Genomic DNA, 20,415 nt, shown 5'->3' with positions numbered 1-20,415 from the left:
GAAATTTTTTTTTTTTTTTTTAGAGTGAATGAGAAAAAGACAAACAAAAGGGCGGTGGGGGTAAAATGAGACGGAGCAAGGCCGTTCTTCTGACTGTGATGAGATGCTCTCGGGTCTGAGAAGACAGCCGTTGTTTGATTGCCTCCAGAATACGAGCTCTCTTGATCGCTCTTGTTTCTGACACTTAAAGTATTCGAACATCATTAGATACAAAATTCGCGTGCGTATGTGTGAGAGAGAATGAGAGAGATAATGTTGTAGTTTGTTTACGGGGTAAGTGGATAGCCGAACGGTTAGAACGCTGGCGTTCGAACTGAGAGACGAGCTGGTTCGATACCCGAGTAGCGCAGCAAACTTTCTCCCAGTCGACTCAGCTGGTTAGAATGTGTACCTGACTTAATAGAGGGTTGGGGAAGGTAAGGTAGGGAGGGAGAGGAGAGGGGCACCGCCCTCACGTAAAGCTGGCCCCCAGAACACCTCACACTCCAACGGTCTGAAAAGGTTAGGAGACGACATTTACCTTTTCTTTTTTTCCCCTTGTTTACGGAGATCGTGTGTATTATTGTACTGGCATGAATAGTCTATGAATCCTTCGCTATCTGTAGACATAGTAGTTATATAAACTGTTCGAGCCAAACTTTGGCTGCGCCAGGCGTTGTGTAAGCGAACACGAGTTCGATAGACCAGAAGGCAATGCCAACAACAAAGTGATTCAGCCTTCTTTGAAATTTTTTAATTATTAGTAGTGCAAATAGGATTTCTGTCCATAATTGTGAATGTAATTAACGTTAGTAACGAAATCTCTCTCTTGCAATTTCGAGAGTAGGTTTGTTGGTAAGTCATGTGCATGAGACGTATGCCACAAAATCCCAACACATGTTAGACAAGAACATTTAATTCAATGCTGGATATTTTTTCTAAAATTTTCACACTTGCAGATATGTGTTGTTTCGACCCAGACATGTTATTGATAGTTTCTGTAAATTGTTATATTTTAATCCCAATCATATATGATACTTCTGAATCTGACAAAACATGTACCTTTCTTCACCTGATATCTCTAATCATTTATTTATTTGCTTGTTTCTATTTTTTCTTCCTTTCTTTATTTCCCTTTAAAATTTCTTTCAAAAATATTTCTGAAAATTTAAGTCCAAGCTTTAATTGATCATCCCCGTTCATTGTTTCTCATTAAGCCAATCTAAAACCACCTTTCCAAACATTAATTTTGTTGTCATATACACATTTGTCTAGAAAAAGGGTAGAATGACTGCATTATTCTTTTCTTCCGCAGATTTCTCAAGAACACTGCAATGCAGTGCCTGGCTTTGCTGACAATCGCAGATCTTCACTTTACACCTAAGAGGAAATGACTCAAGAAGGCTTCGTTCGTCAAAGGACTCCCGTCTGGCGTGACAATGGAACTTACTGTGGCGACACCTGTGAAATCCCCCAGCTTGTTAATCACTAATCCTAGACCCAATGTTTTTGTCTTCAAAAGTGTAAAGTCTTTGTGGATATGAGTCGACAAGAATACAGCTGCTTCACAACACAGACCAAGGATTCAATTTTTTGATATGTAAGCTTTCCAAAACTTTTCCCGGTAAATGCTGCAGTGTGACTAAACCTTTGTCATTCTGAGCACGGATAATCAATGCTTTTCATTGAGGTGGGGCAGGTAACTCAAGCTGGGCTCGGGTTTGTCAGAATCCTACCGGACTCACCAGAACGAAACCTATATTTGTCCATTGATTCTGTCAAAATGTTGCGGAGAAAGCTCGATCTTCGTTCCTTCATAAGCAAGACGCCCAGCATCTGAAGCTGAGATTTTGAGGACGACCTTTTAGATAGAAGAAATGAAAGTGTGAGACAGTGGCGACGACACAGACGAAGCTGTCAGAAGCTGGAGACGCGCCGAGTTCGTTCCCTCGCTCACCTGGCTCTAGACGGAAGACAATTACCCTTCCAGCTCGGAGGGCGTGGTTGGGCTGAGGGTGGAACCTTCACGTCACATGTCTCCTTACCTTGGCAATATGGAAATCTGCTTCAGGTGAGCGCTGAAACTGTGTGAGGCAGCGGTAGATGTAGTGCTGCGGGGAGAAAGAAAAAAATCGACAGTTAAATCACGAAATTTATTTCCGTCGGTGATAGATGATGGTAGAGTTGGCTTCTACGACAGGAAGACCAGAAACAGCGTAGTTAAAGTGTACTCAGCATCCATCGCCATTTATCGGTAAATCTCGGCTGTGGGAGTCAGCAGCCAGCACAGCCGGTAATTTGAAAAGGTTGGCAAGAATGTTTGCTACAACTGTGGCTAGAAAAGAAAGAATAGACGTAAGAACATCGCAGTAAGGCTAGGAAGAAACTAGGTGCCAGTCAGTGCGAAAAAAAAAGTAATAAATAAGGCTGGCAATGGCAAAGATTTGGCAGTAGTAACGATACACTGCTGATATCGTCATTAAAGAAATTATCGTCTCCTTCTTTTTCCTTTCCTTTGTCCCTATCAGAAAAAGGAGCATCCTTCAAAAGAGGAGCGTTTGCAAGTGTGCTTTTAGAGTGATGGAGTTAAGATAGTCAATTATTGGTGTTATACAACTTCATCATAGACACTGCTGGGACGCACAATCAAGAAGAGTAGGTTCGAGTACTTGATTTCTGTAAAATAATAAAAGAAAAAAAAAAGAAATCTCGCTGACATTATCCCTCAGGGACTGAACAGGAAAGCAACGAAGGAGGAAGTGAACTGGAACTAATGTAAAGTGACGCGTAGCTTTGTTTTGTGAGGCATCCTCAGGCTTGTCAGAAAGGTGTTGCTGCCCTGCTTCTACAGCCTCGTTCTCAAACTGTAGAGCGTGGACATCTGACGAACCCTGGTTAATAAATCACACTCTGAGTAGTTTTTTTTTAATTATTGTCCCTGGTTAATGGGTTCATCTGAACTGAACTGCTGTTTACAGGATCTGAACGGTTGAGTGCCATTCAAAAATTGCTAGTCATTAATAAACTAACACGACTTCTGTTTTACTCGTGTGGGACAATTGATGGACATAGAAGGGTTCTACACTTGATCACTGATAAAATAGAAGATAAGATTTCTGTGGCTGGATTTTACATCAGTTAGAATAATTACTGACGCCGACGCACAAGCAGTACAAAACTGTCATTTATTATTTTTTTTTATTTTGCTTTGAACTGAGTTTAAGCTTGGTACTGTTCCCAGCGCTTGCCAATATTGTATTGTCTTCCTTTTTGTGGATCTGCTTAAACTACTGAAAAAGCTTTTTCTCAACAATCTTTCTACTGTGTTACATCGAATGCGAAAATGAAACGACACTTGACTAAGACGAAGAAATGTTCCATTGACTGTTGAGACCTAACGGTTTGTGGCGGAGCCTACAAAGGTCACACAGAGGCATTCATTAGGGTCAGGAACAGCAGCTAAGGATTGGTGACTGTCGTTCCCTTGTCAACCCACGAGGCTGTTTCTTTGACAAGACCGTAGCAGCTTCATAGAGCCGACTTGTCCTTGCCGTGGAGCAGCCAGACGCATGCTGTGCACCAGGGGGGCCTCTGCGTCGCACGCATCCGTCAGACATTAACGTGAAGTTGCTGCTGCGTCGTCGTCCGGAGACGGTGTGGTGTTGCAACCGCCTTTCCGTCATGGTTCTTCTCGCAGTCGTCTCCGTCGGGGGTCTCCTGGTGCTGTCGATGGTGTGGATTTTACCCAGCATTCACCTGACAGGTAAGCTCCTCCCCAATGAAGCATCGGTAGTACTGAGTGCAATGCGACTTTGTTTTCATCGATTGTTAAGGCATTTGTATTGATTTAGAGATGTATTTGTGTCGTACATTGTGAATTGTATTTGTATTGACTGCTAAGTGCATTTTGTATCGAGTGTGACTTGAATTTTGTCGATCATTAAGAGTATTTGTGTCGATCATTAAGAGTATTTGTATCGATCATTAAGTGTGTTTGTGTCGATCATTAAGTGTATTTGTATCGATCATTAAGTGTATTTGTATCGATCATTAAGTGTGTTTGTGTCGATCATTAAGTGTATTTGTATCGATCATTAAGTGTATTTGTGTCGATCATTAAGTATATTTGTGACAATTGTTAAGTATATTTGTGTCGATTGTGCTGCACATTTGTGTCGATTGTGATGTATATTTGTGTCTATTTTTAAGTATATTTGTGTCGATTGTGATGTATATTTGTTTCGATCGTACGTGGTTTTGTTGGAGGTGAAATCTCAAAGAAAGGTGGTAAAAGGGTAAAGGAAAGAATAGCCATTCTCGAGTTCCGGTGTGGTATTTTTAGTAAAGAAGATAAATTAACCTTTTAACAACAACAGCTCGAGTGTATATTACGAGGTGATCAGTGTATTAACATTAGCCATTACAATCTTCATTGGCATCTTCCATTTCATCGCTTTATCTATTGTATACCTTTTATAATACCTATAATACCATGGTCTGTTTAGTGAAACGTGTCTTGTATCGTTTGACTTTAAATTTGCAGCATGTTTGTTTGTTTGTTTGTTTGTTTGTTTGTTTGTTTGTTTACTTGTTTTACAAAAGACGTTTTCATAATGCCATCATAAAACTGTTATGGTGATGAAGAAAGCAATAAAAACTATGAGCTCTATCTGTACAGCACTGAACATAATAATGTTAGCTTACATTATAGACGCTGGTAACTGCAAAACGATTCCTGCACACAAAAGCTTGCCTGATCCCTTTGTTTCTTTGTCAACTTCTTCCAGCACTTGAAGTCAGAGAAGATTAATGATCTAGTGTCATTACGGCTAAAGCCAAAACATTGGCATAAAGACAAAAATGCCGAGACAAAGAATACACACGGAAAGACAAAGAGACGGGGAAATGTTTATAATAATGGAAATGAAGTCTAATCAAAAAGACAGACATCGATACTGTCAGGTCAGACAGAAGATGACTGCGGGGTAAGTTGTACGAGGCTGTGGCCATAAGACGTAGTTTACGTGGGTTGCGTCTCGTCGTAGTTCAGACCTCAATCACGTCTAGCCAGCTGACGTCAGGCTTTTGATTGTCCTTGTTGTCTTCTCACGGCCAAGTCTCCACTGGCTGCGAGCCCTCACGACGTGTCCACCCGGGTACATGATATGTACTGCTGGCCGAGCTCCAGCCACCCGGATACACAGCCACTGGGTCCAGCAGACAGAGAGTGCAAAATGGACGTTTATGTTTCGTTGACGCATGCGCACTGAGATCTCCAGCTGCATTCAATTTTCAACAGAAGTTGATGTCACAAAAAAAAAACTTTCTCGTTTATTCCTTTAAAATTCGATTGACATTTAACAGACTTGTAACTGGGCGTGCGCCACACAAAGATACAGGCGTACATGTTTTACTTTCCACACTGGTTGATCCACATGCGACTTTCTGGATGACAGGAAGAAAAGGCGTGCTGAATCAGTGATCCGTGTCATGAACATGCATAAAACAGGTCCTTCATGGACAGCAAATAATTAGATTCATGCTTAATTCGTTTTATGGCCTTTTGCCTTTATTGTCATACAGCTACTGCCGGTATGAGAGTGCATCATCCAATTTCCAGATGAAACTGTATCAGATTGAGCAAGGACAGGGACAGGTCATCAAAGTACTAAAGAGTTTGTAATGCACACTCAGGCAAGTGGCAGTCATTTTGTCAGGAAATCCCTCTGTGATACATGTTTTAGGTCCATTTACCTCTAATGATTGCCAGTCTCCGGTGAAAGATTTACCTCTGTATGATATTATTAACTCTTCGCTTCATTTACCTCGGTTCGGTAACTGAAGCAACTTATCTACAGCCCGCTGCTAAGGCTGTTAGTCAATTAACATGCAACATCAGTTCTGAATGACCGATCAGAGGAAAAGCATTCAAAAATCTGTTACCATTACTGTTGCCTTCCAAATTTCTGATGCTACCCCTCCGTGTCGGATGATCTTTAACCAACGCAATGTTGAAATAAAACATATTATGTAATGTGCCAGACAAAACAAATCAGTAAAAAACAACAACAAAACCAGAAGTGTCAGTGGATTTTTAGTTCTGAAGTTTACGATAAAAGGAAAGACAAATAGAATTGGAAGTGCACAGCTGTTCTGGCACGGTAATTCAGCGGTCCTCGCTCTGTTCGCCCTTCACTCAGGTTCTTTAATCTTATGACTGTATGCAGACAATTTCCTAAAAACCGACTTCAGCTTCATTCTATCGAAGCAAAGCAATAAACGGATTCTCACGAGAGCGACAAAATTAACTGGGAAAGTAAGCTTTCATTGCTCACTCTCTCCCTCTTCCTCTCTCTTTCTCTACAAAGTACTCCACCAGCTGTACAAACAACACACATAGTCGGATCCCAGTCCAGCCATTTCCCATCTCTCGATAGGGAGGCATCACTCACTCGGAGTCATCATAAACCTCCGAGTAGCCCAATATCCTCTCCTCATAATGAGTACGGTACCCTGCCTACTGCAGACTTCACAGTCTTGGGGACAAACGTCTCTAAAGGTAGATGCTGTCTACTCAACGTAGACCCTTTTGCCGGGAATTGGCTCGTCTTTAGACAGGAAACAACCAAAAGTTGGAATGGCACTTTCATGGACTGCGGCAGCCAGCAGTTTGCCCGGAGAAGTGCTCTAACTTTGACATATCTGCCAGCACTGCGAGGCCCTCGCATCCTTTAGAGGCTGGGGGATGTGGGGGACTTCCTGAGTTGTGAAGTCTACAACAGCCACCGAGATGATGCGGCAGACACTAAAAGTGGTATGAGACTGTAGACATAGCATGGAGTCTGATCCTCGACTGACAAAGACTTCCCTTTGCACTGCATGGTCTGAGGCAAGCAGTTAAAGACTAATAATGAGCTTCGTGATCGCTATTGTATGGTGCTATTTTTTATCTTTCTGTTACCTCCACTCATATGGACCAACAACAACTTTTCTTTCAAACTCACAAATAGATCCTGGTTTTACTTCCGGTAAAAACTATACCACTACCAAACCAAAACTGATACCACCATGAGCAGCGTTACACTGTTAAACCTCGATGAAGAAATAATAATAATAATAGCTACATCTGTATAGTTCTTATAACAAAAAAGAATGTAAATGTCAAAACCACAGGCTTTAATTACGCTTTGACAAATTACCAGACGAGCAGAGTGAGAGACAGACAGCCTTATGTCCATGTACATACTCTTCAGGTGAGTACTGAATTCGTTCTGACCTTTTCTCACCGTGTTGAGGAAAAAAGGAAGAGGACATCATATTTGGCTTTCCTGAAATCAGTAGGACACAGTTGAAGATTGCCACCTATGAAAATGTCAAGTAAATGTTTTGCAATATATCATGTTTTCTTTCATGAAATTAATTTATCCCAGGTGAACATCTGTGAGATTACAGGTGTGTAGCAATTATTAGGAATTGTAAAGAGAAAAGCAGAATTTACTGCAATGCACAAGACTAGAAATCGTGGAGGTAGCGCAAGGAAAGCTGTGGCGACTTTTAGGTCGAGTCGGTAGCTTGGCCGATATTTCCAACAGATGTAGGCACTATAAACATGTGTCAGAAGTAGAAAAAAAAAACAGAGTTCCCGAGACGAGATCTGAACCCAGAAAACCCAGTCCTGACCGCTTAACATGGACAACGTTGAAATCACAGCACGAGGCTTTTAGGAAAGAGGAAGGTTGTTGTAATGCTTTGGAGCAATTTAGAGCAATCATAAAATTCACTTTGTGTGATTCGGTGCACAGACAACTTGCACGTTTCGTCATCTCTAGATAATTATAATTTGATATTCCGGCTGTGTTTTCCGATCAATACACTTTAATTTACAGAACAAGATCCACTTGTGGTCTTTGCACTCCCTTTAAGAACAAGGATGTGAGCTGCTTGCTGCTAACCTTTTCCATGTGGCATAACGTAAAATGTAAACCATAAGCTAAAGTACAAAAAGAATGAGATAAAACTCAAAACACAAATGTGAGATGGAAAAATACAACAAGAAGTGAAGCTGTGATAAGCCTGGTGTCGGGGGTTTTCTCCTTTTTCCGTTTTTAAGTTGTGTTTCATTCCTTAAACTATGGCAAAAACTCGTACTAAACTATCGCTATCAGAACTTGACTATCCATACGCCAATCTCGTCAGGAGGGCCTTTGTGTGTGCCGGTTCCAGAGAAAGGAAAACAGACACACAATGAAGGACGGGAGGAAAAGACAAAAAATGAGGTTAACAGACTTAAGGGACATAATTCGAGTGCTTCGGTGATCTCCTCGTCTTAAACGTATTTTTTTTTTAAATGTCAGCTTTTATTCTGCTTGGATGTGGATGTGAAGGACAAAGACATGCTTTAGCCCTAACACTGCCTAGTTTCTACCACCCGCAATTTTTTCTTTCTTTCCGAGTAGTAACATTGGCGGTTGCTCGTATTTGTTGCTGTCCTTGTCTCGAGCAAAACATAGCTTCAAAACATTATTTTCAGTCTTTTGTACTCAGAATACTTCCGTTCTTGGATGCTGTGGTTGCCCGATCTGTAAAGTTCTTCAGAGGTAAATAACAAATAACAGATCAAGACTGCTTTGTGAGTGTTCTTCTTATCATTGAATTGGCTTGGACTTTAAAGTTTTTCTTCGTTCAGATGAGAAACTCATTTGGTAATATTTGTGTCTTTTAAGCGGTAGAGGATTTATTCGCTCAGATTTTGGAAATTATTTTCTTGTAATGACCTTAATCGATACATTTAAATGAATTTTACTATACAGTTTTCTGTTTTACTATTCGAAAGCTGGAAAAGTTGGCAACCATGGTACCTCTGGATAGACTATGAACATTCAGCCTGCAGGAGGGTGGGAGAAATGAAGAACCCTTTTATATACCTTACATGGAAAATTTAAGCAGGTAATGAAGAAACGACTCTAAAGTTAGTCTCAGCTACCAATATATAGAGCTCAGATCCTAGAAGTGGACATTAACACATCTAGTTATCGAAAGGGGTCCTCTTGATCAAATCTTTCTACTTTTTTAAAAAAAAAAAAAAAAAAAGCTAAAGTGACTTTCTGTGGACGGAAATCGTTGTTAACGCGTTCATCATTTAGCGATTCTGATGTTCATCAGGGAGCATTTCTATAATCTAAACCCATCAGTCACAGAGTGTTTGTCTTCTAACATTTGACATTGTATTAATGCATCTTAAAACGCAGAATATAGCCGTGGCATTTGATCTTTTCTAGGGAAAAAAAAGCTAAGAAGGGGCAAGCAGAGAGCGCCATGAATTTCAATGAGACATCTAGATAATACCGTTACTGTTTCCATCTCGATTGCATAGCAGATTGCCTCTAGAGAGAGAGCATGAAATCAATGAAACTAAATCATTTAAACAGGTTTCTCTAATCCAAAGATCTAACCCTTTTAGATAAAAGAGCCGTGTCTAAGGAAACTGATCGACATTCTTTCTGTTCCTGTGCAATGCCTGTTTTTGGATTCTGCTCTTCCTTCAGTTTGTGTTTGTTTTGGAATTTTGTTGTTTCGTTTTCTTGCTTTTTTCTGTTGTCTGAAATAGTTAATGGGACATATACCAAGTTGATTACGTGCAAATCTGTTTTATTTTTTTAATGATTATGGCCCCGTGTATGTAAGGCATGGTATACTTTTCGTTTGTATGTATTGCTCAAGATCAGACATGGACAAACGTTCGAACAAGTTTAAGAAAGTCTTTGTAGAAGCTTCAGTTAATAACTTTGACGAGAAAGCTCAAACGTTAGTCCATATTTGCATACTAAAGAGCTGTTTGTATGTGATGGGGATTTGTAGAAATATGAAGAACATTTTCTGAATGACACTGCTAAAAACTATTATAAAGTGATCTAATAACAAAATTAATTGTTTATCAAGAAAGACGTATTGTAAAACCATAATTATGATGCATGTAAGGAACTATATCATGTAGGACTGAGAATAGAAATAGCTATTGAGGATATACATAAAAATCTCTCAATGGAAACCTAAAATTGCGTTTTGTATACAAATAAACTATCAAGAGAGATTGTAAACAAAGATGTAAAAAATAAAATAAAATAAAAAACAGAAAACAGGACAGGAAGGGAGTGAATAAAATTGAGTGAATCAACATAACAGAGTTTATTGTCCAATAATCAGAAAGTGGGGAGGCATTGAAGCCTAGTGATTAGTTCACTCGACTGCGAAGCAGAAGTTGGCCTTTTCGGACCTGTGGCTGGTAATCTTCCCCCTCCCAACTAACAGCTGGTCTGCAGATACCAGTACCTGATTGATCAGAGGATGTAAGAGCGATGGCAGATGAGAGTCAACTTTTCACATGCCTAGACACGTCCACTGCCCTTAACGCCCTCGACGACGAGGGCCTCTTGCCTCACCTTTACCTAGCTAGAAAGTGAATAATAATGTTGATTAATGGGATTACGCTGTCGTGCACGGACGCTTACATCAGAAATGCAGAATATAAATATAACAAAATTTCATAGTAAGTGAAGACATCTGTGTAGCAGTGCGCGATGATGGAGAAGAAGGGATGTAAGGAAGGCAGTAGGACAAAGCGGGTACGTCAACATAAATCAGGAGAGGACGAGAGGAAAAGAGAGTGGCTGTATCATCGATTGCATCGAAGATTCATACGGCGCGTCAAGAGGTTTTGTCGCACCAAGCCTTCCTGCTTTGACAGCTTTTGGTGGCGATCTGTCATATCGCCACGTGTTTATCTTAAGCGTTCGTCGGACGGCCATTTTTCCCCCTCCATTAAATGGCCGCCGAAATACGGTGGCGGTTAAAAATATTTCCCCATGCAATAAGGCTCTGAGAATCAGGAAGGAGGTATTTTTCAATATCGGCTGTTGGACATCTTTTTCGGTTTTTTTATGGTGACCGTGATCTGTCTTCTCAATCCAGCAAATCTTTCTTCTACTTTTTGACCTCCTTGACCTCCCTTCCTAACTCTTCTACCTCCTGTAATCGTCTTTCTTCTCTTTTTTTACCCCCGTCTTTCGTCTCTCCCTTCTTATAGCTCTTCTCCGAATTCGCTGAGAAATAGCAAGAGATACACTTTATCTTAAATAGTCGATTTAAAAGAAAAACTTCCTAGTCAAACACTAGAATACAGCGTAGATTCTACAGACATGTATTTATGTAAGAATGAAATTATTCGATCATTGTTTTTGGTTGATAATGGTTGATTTGGCTGATTTGTGAGTGTGATCGGGTTCTTAACTCCGACAACATCACGTTTTCCAGGCAAAAATGTTTAACAGCCACAAAAGGAATGCTTCCAAGATGTGATCAAAAAGTTTTTAACAATGCAAATAAAGATTGTTTCCTGTGTGAGCTGTTTTCACAATCAGTGTGTAGTAAGGGATGGATATAGGACTACTCTGATCAGATATTTCCTCGCAAAATCTTTCTATACGCGTTTGGGTTTTTTTTTTTTAAATCTGTTGAGCAGTTTCTTTAGTTACCACACTAATCGTTCTTTTCCAATTTTTCGTAGCAGTAAAACTTTGCATGTGATACATTTCGTAATGACTGGTGTGGCTGTTGTACTGCCGTTAAAGAGTTATTTTCATCGATCGATGTCTACTGATGAACTATTATCGTAAACAAGAAGGAATTTACCTAAGGCCTGATCTAGGCTCTCTTGTTTCTGATTTCACATTTCCGACTTCTAGGTTCCTGTCTTTCTTGTTTGGTCGCACACCTGGTGCTGCTTCCAGTCCTCACATAGTCTTGGACATAAGTCAAGTGGTTGCTGCAAAGTCCTACCATACATAACTTTTGCGTGTTTGGTGTTTCCGAGACCCCGTGGTGGACAATCTGCAGGACTTGTCATCAGCATCAGCCAGGAGTTGTTAGTCGTTGGATCCATCGTTCACGAATGACTGCTGCATGTGGCTTCGCTCAGTGAATGAGAGATTGTTTCGTGTGGTAATAGGGCGCTGTTTGAGGGAGGAGGGATCAGGGGTGGTGGTGGGGAGAGCACAATGTTTACTGAGTTTGACTGGAAAAGCGATGAGTATTTGTCATGTTCACACTCTGTTCGGACTCGTTTCTGCTGCTGGAAAACAAATTTGTGAGAAATAGGGATGGAAGGTTCGTAAGATAAACAATATGTTGAAGAGACAGAATGGATTTCAGCTTGTGCGAGGAAGGCAAAGGCTTAATGAGCCGCACGAGATCACCAGAATGACTTTAATGAAGTTTTCTCAACAAAGTCCAGCTGACGTCAAAGCACGGTTAAAAAAAAAATTGATCGAGCGGGTAGAAGGGGAGGTAGGAGAGGGGCGAGGGAGGAGACTTAAGATTGAAAGCCGTTTCTTTAAATCTGATTTGATGACGTAACAGTCACGTGACTGGATTTCCCATATACGCTATGATCGAGTTCCTATTGTTATTGCTTTACGTTCCTCAGACGCACGTCTTGTCCTTGTGTCTGGGCTGATACCAAGCTAAGAGTGTGCGTGGATGTTTGAGGGGGAAAATAATTCTCCTTTCACACCCTATTCCTTCTCAATGCCAGAAGTCTTGCTTCATATTTCTTTTTCTTCGTTTCTTCCCTCTCTTTTTCTTTAATTGACGAGCTACCTGTTAAGCCATTTAGACCGAAGGCCCCGAGCAATACACGAAGATATTACGATTCCAGTGGATGAGATTTTCTCCAAGATTGTAATCTATGCCAGGAGGGAAGAAGGGGTCTGTGTGCACCGTACTCAAGATCGCACCAAAGAGAACGGAGGATCGAATCCCAGGTGGCCTAAGGTCGTTAGAAGACCGGTGCCGTTGTTCTGGCTGTCTCCCCTTGCCCCCGGACCGCACACCCTGCCGCAGCAATCTCACCGCTGCTTAACCTCGTCTTCCTGCCATGTGGCCTCGCTTTGGTTCCGCTGCAACTCAGCAGCCCTGGCTGGGATGTCAGTACACAAACAGCCATGAAGAATCGACACACAACAACATCTAGCACCGCGCTTGGAGGCAATCAGGCAAGTTAGTTCACCCTCCTCCTGCCACCTATTCTCCCCCTACCCCCAGCAAACTATTCGTCCAGCCGTCTCGTTCGCGAGTAGGAACAAACCTGAATAAAGCAATTGCTGTCCTAGCCGGGAGACAAAGAGATGATGTTAGTGAGCCCAGCTCATTCTCTTCTTCCACCCCCTTGGGGAGGTGAAGTAAGCTCCTGTCCTGCGATTGATGTGATGCAGCAGCGAGCGAGTGGCTGGGCGAGGACCTGCCCCGGGGGCTCGCTCATAAACGAAGTCGGGCAGCCCCTCCCCTCTCCCTACTGCTCTCCTCCACCGCTGCTCACCCTCTAATCCTCCCAAACCGATGAAAATCGTCATCATGATTAGGAAGAAACTGTTTGCCGTGCACTTATTCAACAGTCGTGCAACCGCCCCTGGGACCAATAAGGCACATGCCTTGATTGGCATAAAAAAGATTGTATATCTATGAAACGGCAAGTGAGCCTGTAAGTAGAGTGGATGGTTAGCATCAACGCCAGACGTCAGATTGCAGTAGGCGTGTTTATGGCAAGTAAATAAATACATAAATAAAAGGCTTATTTACTTCATTGGTTCATTGTTATAACTATTATATTATTAAATGTTATAATTATATTATTATGACTCTGGCTTCCATTGCCGGTTTCGCCAGTGTGGTACATCGTGGGACCTACAGACAGGGCGCCATAAACTATTAAACTGTCGCTGCTGTTAGAGACTTACGCTTGCCGACAAATGAAATCACGTGGACAAGAACAAACTCAAGAAGCCCACGCTCCATCCTGTTAATAAGCTGGGTTTTAGTCAGTTGAAGAAAACGTGACAATACGGCTTGCTGCCTGGCAACTGATGTCAACTCAACCTAGTTTCATTCAAACCTGAGACAATATCTGGAATAAAATTGGATTATTTACTATAAGGTCAATCTGTTGTTTTGATCGAGCATCCACGAAAGTTGGTTAATCGGTTAACTTCCTGTTCCATGGCGTCCGCTGACACCGTCTTTGCAGAAGAGCAGAAGAAAAATAAAATATTAATGAGAAGACTGTTTACTCTGGCCTGTACTATTTACACAAAAAAATCTACCAATGTCTTGGTGAAGGGGAGCTTTTAGAAAGAGGATAACAGTGTCACCCTAAAAAAAATTGTATTCTGCTAAAGTTGGTTCGTTAATAATTACAATGTATCTTTACCTCCTTGGGCTTTTCCTCACTCACTTTCTCATTCATTCATTCATTTTCTTACTCTCTCATTGTCGTCATCATCAATACCGCCACTCCCATCGTCACAATCAACAGCTTCCACCATCGTGACTGCAGCCGCTGCCACACTGCATTGCAGTCAATATTGCCTTCTCATTGCACAGTGTCAGAACTACAAGGGTTAACAGGATAGTGAGAACACCAGCATACAGCCAATGGTAGTAGATTTGATTTACTTGCTTCTGGGGGTAAGAAGAAGGATCGATTCCTCTATGGTGCTGCAGAACACTGTCTCTTTTCATTACAGATGTCATAGGTCAATGCGGTCTTCACGTCTTAATTATTACTGCGCTGGAGTACTTACTGGTGCCAGCAGTACATTGCAGAGATTTGTTTATTTACGTATTTCTTATTGGGGTTTGGGGGTGTCTGCACCTTTTTTCTATTGTATGTTTGATATCTTGGCTGTCTCGCCCAGATTTTTGTATTTCTTGAGAAGCTGTTTCATATAAGTCACATTTCCATTTTTTTATTTTGCTCTGTTAGACATATATTTGTCTCATGTGTCAGTCGGTTTGGCTTACGTGTTGCCTTTTGTCTGAAAATAAGAAGAGGAAAGACAAAAAATATAAAGCAGGTCTAAAAAGGAGAAAAGAGAGAGAGTTAACAAATGAGCAAATAACAAATTTAAGAAAGAAAAACAACAAATAAATAATAGACAACAAAGAAAAGAAGAAAGATTGGCCGATAATGGGGCTTAAAATTTTCATTTAAGATTTATGTATCAAATAATTATATTAAAAGATTGGCGTTATTTTTGCACACAGCGTTAGAGTGCACCTTTGTGCTTTTCTTCTGGTAGATTTTTAAAAGTTGATTATCTGAAGTATATTCTAAGAGAACAGCAGTGCGAATATAAAATAGCAAATGTAGTTGCAGCCATAAGGCTCGTTACAAACAGTAAAGCTTCATGCTTAAACAGCTGTATAGATATTTACAACTCACACCAGTGTATCTATATGTCCGCTGGACACCGTAGGGTCGCATTTAAACCACATAGGACGCATTGTTCTCACGTACACAGAATAAGCTTTAGGATTTTGCAAATTGCAAACACTTTACAAAGTGATGAAGCGGTTAAATATTGTAGCTACCGAGGTTTTAGCAGTGACGTTGACTTGCTTCCACGTCTGTCTTCAAGACTCATTTATAGCTTACTACAATAAATATTAACCTGTCTAATATGCATGCAACTGCAAGAAAATAAACTTATAGCTTCCCTGTGTTTGTTTACTAAACAATTCGACATCACACCAATAGTATCTTGTATTTATTTGCTGAAGGTAACATCACGCTCGAGTGCCCAGTGGCCGGCTGCATGATGGACACGTATATCTCATCACCTACCTTGTTGTTCGACAAGGCAGACCAAGTCTTTCTCTCCCAGACCCTTAGACGACGTCAGCCTGACTGCGCATGTCCCATCTCATTGCCCGTAACACCGTGACAACGTCCCGTACGTCTGCGAGACTTGGTTCCAGTAGACAGGGCTCGCAACTGAACATGGCGTCCAAGGGCTGCTCCGGGGTTTAGTAACTCTGCCATTCCGAAGCGAAGATCTGGCAAGCATGGAGAAGAAGGGTCCAGACCTTCTTCGCCAGTTACCAAGCCCTTTCTGACGATCCCTGCTTTGTCCCCCAGCGATTGAGGCACAATCAAGGCCCGGTACTGGGTCTTGGCCTTTGTGGCTGATATCATTAGCAGTGGAAGCGGTCTGCAATCCCATTACCTCGTACACAGTGTCCCGCTAACACGATTTTCCAAACTTCATGTTGAGCGGCAGGGAGAATTAGAGGCCTAATAAAATTTATTACTCCAAGATAAATAATCGAAGCGTCCGGGGCATGACGGGATACCCGAGCCAGGGGCCACTATCCTCTTCTTCTCTCCCCTTGGTCGCCTCCGTGCGAGAGAAGAGAATAGGGAGCAGACGACACAAAGGAGGGGTGAAGTTTTGGTAACGTGTTGACGATACCAAGATGCACGAAAAAAAGGAGGGGAGGAAGTGGGTTGGCAGAAGGGAGGAAAAGAACTACACTTGGAAGCGACAAAATGAGAGCGGAGGGGCGAGTCTTCAACAGCGACCGAGACAAAAGAAACCACGGTAAGAAGATTTCCTCAACCAGAGGCGAGATTTAAGTGAGGAACTGTGGGACGCTGATCAGACCGGAGACCAAAACGACACTCGTGTTGAAGAAACAATCATCAATATTATTAAAACTCTGCACGTTAATTCCTATCTAAACCCACACCCACTACCCAGCCAGACCGGCGCTCTGCCTCACTCGCAGACACAGATGGCGGTTAAAGCATCGCTGCTTCTATTTTGGATTGCGATATTTTTAATACTTCGTGATGATTTTGCTTTTGGCACACTGGTTAACGTCAGAGGATGAACGAGGCGACAGCCAATGATCATGCAGGTGCCGTAACGGACAGTGTAAGCATTTCTTACACGATCATGTTGTCCCGTTATAGGCTCTCCAGAGAGAAACTTCACAGACTTGCCTTTCTTGTCTTGTTCTATCTGCTAGGCTGGCATCTGCGTTGTTGGACTGAGTGTCTACTCAAACTTTTTGTCTAGCTGTCTTTGACCATTCAGCAAAATTTGTAATGTCTTCCTATGACAAGTGAAATAAACTTATCGTCTCCATCTTTTACTTCTCCTTTACCTTTTTCCTTTATTTCTTTTCCCATCTCCTTCCTCTTTTCCTCCTTTTCTAATTTGTTGCTATATTTGTGATGACCACATTATGCTTCATCTTCGCCAACATTTACAGACTCTTCTGTACGCAGAGCACTTGACGCTGGAAACATCTTCCGTGAAATATCAACTTAAATATTATAGCAATTATCTCTCTAGTCAGCCAGTCTGTCTGACACTAAATAAATAATAACCCCAAAAAATAAAGAACAAGTAGTTCTCAATAGCATACCTCAGCTGGCTCTCTTGAACACAGTCATTGGAGTTAGCAGGATACACAAGAATCGGACAAAAAGATGGTCTAAAAACGGAGTAGGAAAGGAACGAAAGCGAAAATTGAAGTAGAATTTTCTGAAGAATTAGTTCAGGAAATCTCGCGCTGTGTGAGAACCACCTCTAGAATAGCAAGTCGATATTTTTTTTTTTCAAAGCGGGTCAAGAACAGAATAAGGAAAATGAGAGCGTCACCTCAAGCAGAGAGGGGATGTGGGTTCCCTTGTTTCCTAAAGCTCAGGAGAGGGTCACGGTACTGATCTGATCTGCGCCTGACTAGTGTCTGGCAGGCGAACCGGAAGGGAAAACTGGTCTTCTGTAACGCAGGTCACATATGTGTGCTGCGGCGGAAGCAGGAGGAGATGCGAACAGAGCAGACGGGGGGAAGTGAGGGAACACGGTGACGTGACGCATGCGCAGTTGTATCAGCCCAAGGTGCGGCCACCATGCACGGCTCAGGAGCTGTCCCATAGCAGAGCCGTAAGATGTGCGCTTACTGACTTCAGTTCATTTCCGAATCTGATTCGTTTGCGTGCCTGTTCAAGCGAACCGGTCAACGGTTAGTCAAAAAGAGTGGACGAATGAAGGAAAGAAAGACAAAAAGAAATGTATGCCTCAAACGATTGCAATGAAATCCATTTCCCGTCTCTTGAGATTATACGTCTCGAAGGGAATCAGAAGATGAGATCTCTTTTGAAGCTTTGTGGTAAACAAAGTGACACACAATCAGACTAGTGTCATTTGAGCAGAAGCTTTTACTAGTTGATATAAAAAGATGTCATCCTTGTTTGGTTGGATGATGTCCTCCTCTCTCTCTTCGTCTTTCTCTCTCTCTCGTTCTGTCTGCATTAAGGAAAGTTATTGGAAAGAGGAGAGGCGCTCTTCTCAAATACGACTAGATTGCTCTTTCTTGTGTGAGTCATATCTTCAGCAGCCTACTGAATCACATTCAGCATTCTACTCAAATCGCGATGAGCCGGCCAACTTATCCACTGTTACGACCAAGATTATCTTGCTTCGACTTTTCTTTGCCATATAATCACGACGCGATTCTTTGAACTTTTGCTTTGTCATTCTAAATAAGTAGAAGCCTGGAAATAATTGAAGCTGCAAGGTCTAAACAATGGACTGCAAAATATCTGATCGAATGTAGCTTTGGCGCATTCTTACTCTTTTGCTGCGATTTTTCGCTTACAAATCGATCCCGTTAGTTTCAAGGGATTTTTCGAAAGAGATTGATTTTGGCATGGAAGCGCATGAAAGAAATAGACATACTTGTAATTTTTTATAATTTAATTGTAAAAATCACACAAATGAGGAAACGAGTTAAGAACTATTTTACTGACTCATACCGCCTGTCAGCAATACAGTCAGGAATTGGGTGACTTGAGTTCAGATCTTCGTCCTCGGCTGTTCTTTCTATACATACATGTTTAAAGAGACAAAAGCTTTTCTGTGATATAGTCTTAGCTGGTGGATTGACATAACCCTCCCATCACCCTCTCATACCAGAGAAAAGAAATAAGAAAGCCGTGTTAGACTATCCATGTATCGATGTATCTCTGTTTGTCGAGCGCACGACTCACGCACTCCCAAACTTATATATACTCTTACCGATGGAGATTGGAGAGAAAGGACAAGATATAAGGCATCGTGCACTAAAAACACGACCCTTCCCATTGTAACCGGGTAGGAAAACACGTTCATAATACGGCGCTCGCCATGAAACTGCGCTTCTTCCGATACGGGACGCATCTTCAAAGTGCGGGTCGATGCTTAAACATGTTCTGGCGAGAGGAGCGGCTACAGACAGCTTGCGTCGTCAATATTACACTTCCTGATCCCTCGCCACCGACAGGATTATTACTAAAGAGGAGCAGAGGTGTAAACAGGTTCTGCCTCCATCAGACTGAAGGAGAAAATTAAAAGCACGTCTTCAACTTTCATAGCACTGAGCATAAAACCAGGCTCAATATTGCGAGCACGTTTGTTTTTGTTTTGTTGTTTATTTTTACTGCAGTTGAGCACGATACAGTTGGTTGTTTTTATTTAATATTAGGTTTAATTGGTCCTCACTTCCTGGGGCTAGTTCGGTTTGATTTAAATTTCTTTGATTTTGCATTTCGTTTTTGTTAATTAATTAATTTTATCTGATTAAAGTATTTAGGGTAGACATTGGGTTTATATCACGCTTGCTTCTTGAAGAAAGGTCGTCATTTTCTCCTTTTTTTTTTCTCGCCTTTCTTGATTTCCGGCAGTTTCTGTTAATTTCCCTAGAGATTTTAGATGGTTGGAAAGTATGCTATCCATTCCAGGTGAGTTTCACTTCCCATCTCTATAGTTTTCTCAATTAACTGTTTTCATTTGTTAGAATCCACGAGAGTCTTTGGTAATTTTTTACTAATGTAACAACGAAGTTTTGGTGTGAACATCTTTAAAGCAGCCAGTTGCCATGCAACGACTGGGTTTGGTACCCAACCTCATGGGTGAGGGGCTAGCATGCATTGCGTAAATCTGACTATTAATGGCTTACTTATTTAATTTAATTTGAATGGTGTCTTTTAAATTACCATTCTCAGCTTTTTTTTCTCGAAAAGCAGCAGATCTTCGATATTTAAAAAAAAAAAATCAAACTCAGGACGTTCGGCTTGACTGTGGGGCTTGGAGCAGGAAACTCTCTGCCCTCTGTTGACACCTTTAGTTATTGAAAACCAAAAGGATGTCCGTAGAACAACGCGGCGAACTTTGCCGAAAATCCACGGCAGGATTTTGTTTGCAATCTGCTCCAGACACGCTTTTGTTCTGCACCGTTCTCCCCTATTGACGCGTCTTCCGGTCCTGTGCGCATGACAGCGCCTGTGCAATTAGTCGCTCGATAGCCTTCTTTCTCTTCCCTAACGTCTTGGCTGATGTCAAGACATCCTCGTCTTTTCAGGGGCAGATAAGTTTTGATTAAACACTCCTGGAGAGAGAATGGAGAATACTTCATGGCGGAATCGATTCAATCGCGGGGGGGCTCAGTGCTGCGGAGAGAGAAAGCTCGACATCACCACTGTCACTAGTCTGTATTTGTCCGCGTGCACCCGTCTGTGTCACACTTTAAACGAAAAACAGTTTATGTACATTTTTT

General features: G+C 41.6%; 1 protein-coding gene across 2 annotated transcripts in view; it reads left to right on the top strand.

Annotated features, from left to right (window-relative positions):
• LOC112559332 overlaps nucleotides 1-20,415 on the top strand; it is an 85,622-nt gene that overhangs the window by 20,372 nt on the left and 44,835 nt on the right. For both annotated transcript variants that reach the window (XM_025230475.1, XM_025230476.1), the window contains exon 2: nucleotides 1,295-3,742. In XM_025230475.1, coding sequence (XP_025086260.1) covers nucleotides 3,661-3,742 — 82 coding nt within the window. In that variant the 5' untranslated portion in view covers nucleotides 1,295-3,660. The remainder of the gene's footprint in view (nucleotides 1-1,294; nucleotides 3,743-20,415) is intronic.

This window comes from Pomacea canaliculata, linkage group LG3 (assembly GCF_003073045.1).
Source record: "Pomacea canaliculata isolate SZHN2017 linkage group LG3, ASM307304v1, whole genome shotgun sequence".
Taxonomy (NCBI): domain Eukaryota; kingdom Metazoa; phylum Mollusca; class Gastropoda; order Architaenioglossa; family Ampullariidae; genus Pomacea; species Pomacea canaliculata.
The sequence above is the reverse complement of the archived record's forward strand: the minus strand, read 5'-3'. Positions and strand labels throughout refer to the sequence as shown.